Source organism: Sprattus sprattus (assembly GCF_963457725.1).
Source record: "Sprattus sprattus genome assembly, chromosome: 2".
NCBI classification, from domain to species: domain Eukaryota; kingdom Metazoa; phylum Chordata; class Actinopteri; order Clupeiformes; family Clupeidae; genus Sprattus; species Sprattus sprattus.
The window spans coordinates 42,956,194-42,962,193 of record NC_137921.1 but is presented as its reverse complement, the minus strand read 5'-3'; the positions used below and the strand labels follow the sequence as shown (position 1 = coordinate 42,962,193).

Below are 6,000 nucleotides of genomic sequence, written 5' to 3'. Positions count from 1 at the left end.
GTCCTGTCTTCCTAAAGCCACACACACACACACACATCCATGATGGATGAATCAGAGGGAATAATCTTCCCATGTACAAATGGGCCAAATGGCTCAGTGGTCAGATCCTGCCGGCCATAGTTGTGGCAGGGGTCAGCAAAGGGAGCGCAGAGGGCAGCAGCTGTGTTCCCGCGCTCCACCTCCCCCCAGCCTGAAACACACAGATAAGGGACCCGTGAAGGAAAAGGCTGCAGCGACACTGCAGAAAACACACAAGTGACCACATCGTCTCATGGTGGTGTGGGTTTTAACCGTGGACTCCATCATACCCATTCAATTACATCAACCTGGGGGGGAAACAAACATAAAGAGAGAAAAAAGGAACAAAGAGGAAACGGAGACCTCTATTTACATGAGCAGCAATTCAATAGAAAACCTTTTAGCAACAGAAGAATTTCTACAATGATTCAATGGCAGAAAGATTCATAGTTTTAGTATGGTCCCTGGAGTCCCTTTTTTTGCACCACAGTGGCATAATCTTAGTAATCACCAACTGTAACCCTTCTTCTGTGCTCAATTTGGTACTGCATTAGACATTTTTAAATGATGCTATCACATTTTTACCTGGCTTGTTCCAATACTCCAAGTGCTAATTATTAGAATTAGTCCTGATGTCTTAGAAGTGTTCTACTCCGCCCTTAGGACATTCAGTCATCTGGTATGGGTGTGTTACAGTTGCCGTGGTAGATATAAACAGGCCACTCGCAGCGGTAATAGAGCTGGAAGACATCCCCGTAGCCGTGGTCCCTCCACCAGGTGCAGAGCTGCCGGTTCCAGCCGCAGGACAGCACGTGGAAGAGCTGTGGGTGCTCCATGCCGATCATGGTGAAGAAGTCCTGGTCGCCCAGGTGACCCCGGAAGTGGTACTGGTCAGCCAGGTGAGCCACGTGCTCAGGCTCCAGCAGCTGGTTGTAGAGGGCCGAGGCTCGCATGGCCTCCAGGTCCAGCAGCATCACGCCGCTGTTGAAGCCCGGCTGGCCGTCAGGAGGAGGGTCGCCCACCCCGGATTTGGGGTTCTCCTTGCGGTACTGCCAGAAGGTGTGCCTAACAGAGAGATGAGAAGGCGAGGGAGTAAAGTGTGTATAGGTTAGTGATCCAAGAGAAAAGGGCTGTATTTGTGATCACTGCATGGAACCTTTCAGTGACTCGGAGGAAGTGCACTGAATTCAAACCGAAAGGTTACCCCTTAAAAGATTAAGTGGGGAATACGGAGGAATGCAAGCCACGTAAGGGATGCAAACAGCCATGTAGAACCTGATAATGTAATAATTTCCTGATAACGTAATAACCCTGATAATGTAATAAAAAATCTCTCATAAGTCCCTAAAAGATGTAATAAAACCTGATAATGTAATAATATCCCAATAATGTAATAAAGTGCATTTCCCTATAATGTAACAATCGCCATACCAATAATGTAATAAAATGTTACATTAATTGGAAGTTATTACATTATCAGGTTAGCCTCAATTTTGCAGAACCTGATAATGTAATAAATTCCTGATATTGTAAAAACTTTGGTCAGTGCTGAAATGTTGGGACACCAGTTATTCAGACCAAGTAGTGATGCTGTGTAGACAACCACCCACTATTGTTTTGCTCATATTTTGATCCCAATGGTATAGGGTCCCTGCTCATCTCGCCATCAGTTTGGGGGTCCCTGGCCTGAAAAACGTTGAAGACCCCTGGTAGAGGCCTTTAGCCTAGCAAGCCAAACCTGTACAGCAAGAAGCTGTACAAGGGTCTGGCACAACACGATTTTCAGTGTGGGCGGGATTAACGGTTCTGTTAAGTTGCCTCTGCACGCAATGCCACGCAATAGGAATGGCGCTACAACCAATCCGAGCGACTGACGAATGACTTTGATTGGCCTGGTACAGTGTCATTTTTAAGGGACATTGCCACACAAAATCAAAAGAGAATTTTATATAAATCTAATAGCGAAATGTCAGCTATTGATGATCAATGAGGACTTAGAAACTCAATGTTCTATGTGCCCATTAGCTGCCGGTCTATTACATACCAAAATGTTCTTATTTTTTCTCTATTAGTTGATTACCACTGAATATCCCTTTCACCATTGTAAAAATTGTGCATTCGCAATCATATAAAATATATACGGTATCTGCTAATAGTGAAGCAGCAGGTCTCTGGACAGCTTCACTGTTTGGACCTCTGAAACTGGAGACCTGATGCTACAGCACCAACCAAAGTTATTACAATATCAGGTAATTATTACATTATCAGGTTCTGCAAAATGATTGGGAAATGCACTTTATTACATTATCGGGGTATTATTACATTATCAGGTTTTATTACATGTTTTAGGGACTTATGAAGGAATTTGTATTACATTATCGGGAGTTATTACATTATCGGGAAATTATTACATTATCAGGTTCTACAAGCCATGAAATGAAAACTGTGTGTGTGTGAGAGAGTGTGTGTGTGTATTCAGTCCAAACTCATAGGAAGTACTGCAAAGATTTTAAACCAAAGCAGAGAGGCCATGAGGAGAGAGTGGTGATGTTGCTTATTCAGGCCTGCATGTCTGGCTCTGGGCCAGGCCGTGGGCCACGGGGCAAAGCTTGGTCTCTGCTGTGCCTCCGTCAGGAGCGCTTGGCAGAGGGAACGCATCAAGGTATGCACAAAACAGGAAGAGTCAGGGAGCAGGAGCCAGATGGAGCACCAGAGGCCAGAACCAACTCAGCAACACACACACACACAAACACACGCTTACATACACACAAACCCACGCACCCACGCACGCACACACGGACGCACACACGGACGGACGCGCACACACACACACACACACACACACACACACACACGATGTGCACACCACACACATAGATGCAGATCTACAAGTATAAGCATTTACAGACATATGCACACACGTTATTACTATTAAAATAACAAAATGTTTCACTGTTAATATAATAATTATGATAATAATTCTTTTCACAGTCACAGGAAGTAGGAGACTCTTACAGAAAGACAGAGAGAGAGAGAGAGAGAGAGAGAGAGAGGGGGAGAGAGAGAGAGAGAGAGAGAGAGAGAGAAAAAAAGAGAAACCGGTGAGATTAAAAACTGAAAATTTTAGACAAGCGAGCAGACTCTTTGGTTAATTTAGTTCCAGCCTCTCCCCTGCACTCCACCACTGGAATGCAAACCAGAGAACCTGGAGGGCTAAACGCCTGTTTGCTCAGCTGGAGCTGACCTGGAGGCAAAGAGAGGCGGCCCTCATGCCCGCCTCCCTCCCCCTGGTTAAGGGGCTGCTGCCTCTGGACTTCCCACTGGAGAGAGGGGAGACAATGAGTTGGCAGAGCACAGGGCACCACTGTGTGAGGTGCACAAAGGATAGAGGGAAAGTCTTTACAAGCAAAAGTATGGTTAATGACACACTGGTAGAGCCATCTAAGAGTGATGACGTGAGAGTGTGAGAGTTTGTGTGTGTGTGTGTGTGTGTGTGTGTGTGTGACAGAGAGAGAGATAGAGAGACAGATGTTCCGCAAAGTCATGGCCAAGGCAAACCACAGCAGGTTTATCAGATGTTACAGTTTGTCCCCCTCTTAGCCTCAGGAAATGCCTGCCTAAGGATCGGGCCAATGTGAGCTGACCTAAATTGAATGCACTCCAGAGGACATTATGTGGTAGGATGAAAAACATGGAAACAAATCTAGTTGTAAATGACAACTGCATATTGGAACAAAACATAGGCTTTTAGACATGACTAATTGATCTGCATTGTATTCAACTCAATCCAGGGTTGAAAAGCTGACACCACCTGCCTGTGACTGCAATTAAGTGTGAGCCAACTGTATTGTGTGATGGATTTCTCTTTGTTAAAACCATTTATGTTTAAACAAAGCAGCTAATCCAATATTGGATGAATTGAACAAACAAAGAGAAAAACATAAAATATCAATGCTAGTCCCTTCTTGATTCCTTTGTTATTTCATACGCTTAGTACTCCTACTGCGTAGATGCCTACTTAACAAGTCAGCCTCTCCATCCATTATCAGTGACAACATTTCAAAGCTTTCCATGCCTTTAAATACCTTTAATGGCATTTAGATGACCTTTCACAACCTGCAAGTACACAGAATTGCGTACTTTACTCCACAGGTTGAGCCTAATTATTGAATGACTTGAATTTCACGATTATGAAAAAACTTTTCCATTCCTTTTCTAATAGGCTAGTTCTCATAGGCTATGACTTTTGTAAATTCAATTGGAAACTGTACTACACTGCAGAAATCAGCCCAACGAAACATCATCCATCCAGAAACATAATTTATGTCATAAGATCTACATACAACAAAATGTAATGTCATGGCTTTTCCAAAACTTGAAAATCGAATGAATTCACTGAATTTTATGACTTTCCGAGGATTTCCATGACCGTGGGAACTCCCCAATGCAACAGGTGCATACACATGTTCCCTAAAGATGATCCTAACTACACTACATAAGCACAATTAATATAACATTGCAGAGATTTTGATAAATAGACAAATGTACAGTTAGGTTACACAACCAGACAATAATGTCCAGCATGCACTCAGAAAATGTCTCATACGGTACATGGACCAGACTCCCACAGTCAACACCTCAGCTACAGTGGGGAAAATAAGTATTTGAACCCCTTGCGATTTCACAAGTTTGGCCACTTGCAAAGAAATGTGTGATCTATAATTGTAATGGTAGGTGTATATTAACAGTGAGAAACAGAATATCAACAAAAAAATCCAGAAAAATGCATTTTATAACATTTATGACTTTATTTGCATTTGATGCAAAAAATAAGTATTTGAACCCCCAAAACTGACTGACAAAAATGACTTAGTACTTGGTGGAATAACCCTTATTGGCAAGCACAGACGTCAGACGTTTCTTGTAGTTGGTCACCAGGTTTACAAACATCTCAGGAGGGATTTTGGTCCACTCCTCTTTCCAGATCCTCTCAAAATCTTTAAGGTTGTGTTTTCAATGGGAGGGAATGAGGGAATGATGCGGTGGAGTCGTCCTGTACCCTTGGCAGAGAAAAAGCCCCAAATCATAATGTTTCCACCTCCATGTTTGATGGTGGGTATGATGTACTCTTGGGGTCATATTCAGCATTCCCCCCCCTGTCAAACACGGCAAGTCGAGTTGATGCCAAAGAGCTTGATTTTGGTATCATCTGACCACATTCTGTCTCCCAATCCTCCCTAGAATCATTCAAGTGTGCAATGGTAAACTTCAGATGGCCCTGTATGCGCTTCCTTGAGCAGGGGGACCTTGCGAGTGCTGCAGTACTTCAAAAAATGACGGCGTGGTGTGTTGCCAATGGTTTTCTTGGTGACTCTGGTCCCAGCTGCCTTGAGATCATTCACAAGCTCCCCCTGTGTAGTTCTGGGGTATTCTGCACCTTTTGAATGATCACTTATTCCGCACGAGGGGATATCTTGCATGGAGCCCCAGACCTAGAGCGGGTGACAGTTGTTTGGTGTTGCTTCCATTTATGAATAATCGCACCAATAGTTATCTGCTTCTCACCAAGCTGCTTGCCCGTGGTTTTGTAGCCCATTCCAGCCTTGTGCAGGTCTACAATCTTATCTCTGACGTCCTTGGACAGCTCTTTGGTCTTGCCCATGGTGGTGAGGTTGAAGGTGTGAAGTATGATTCTTTGGACAGGTTTCTTTTATACAGGTCACCAGTTGAGATCAGGTATACCTTGTTAGACCTAATGAGGACTAATCTGTGTGCTTTTTGGGCACATAACTGGCCATTGGGAGCCAGAATTCTTGCTGTTTGCTTGGGGGTTCAAATACTTATTTTTTGCATCAAATGCAAATAAAGTCATAAATCTTATAAAATGCATTTTTCAGGATTTTTTTGTTGATATTCTGTTTCTCACTGTTAAAATACACCTACCATTAAAATTCTAGATCACACATTTCTTTGCAAGTGGCC

At 43.5% G+C, this 6,000-nt stretch overlaps 1 protein-coding gene across 1 annotated transcript in view; it reads right to left on the bottom strand.

Moving 5' to 3' along the window:
* Window positions 1-686: 686 nt before the first annotated feature.
* Window positions 687-6,000, bottom strand: part of xxylt1 (xyloside xylosyltransferase 1) — a gene marked incomplete at both ends in the record, with an annotated part of 45,092 nt that continues 39,778 nt past the window's right edge. The window contains one exon of the mRNA XM_080860837.1: window positions 687-1,083. Coding sequence (XP_080716963.1) covers window positions 687-1,083 — 397 coding nt within the window. The remainder of the gene's footprint in view (window positions 1,084-6,000) is intronic.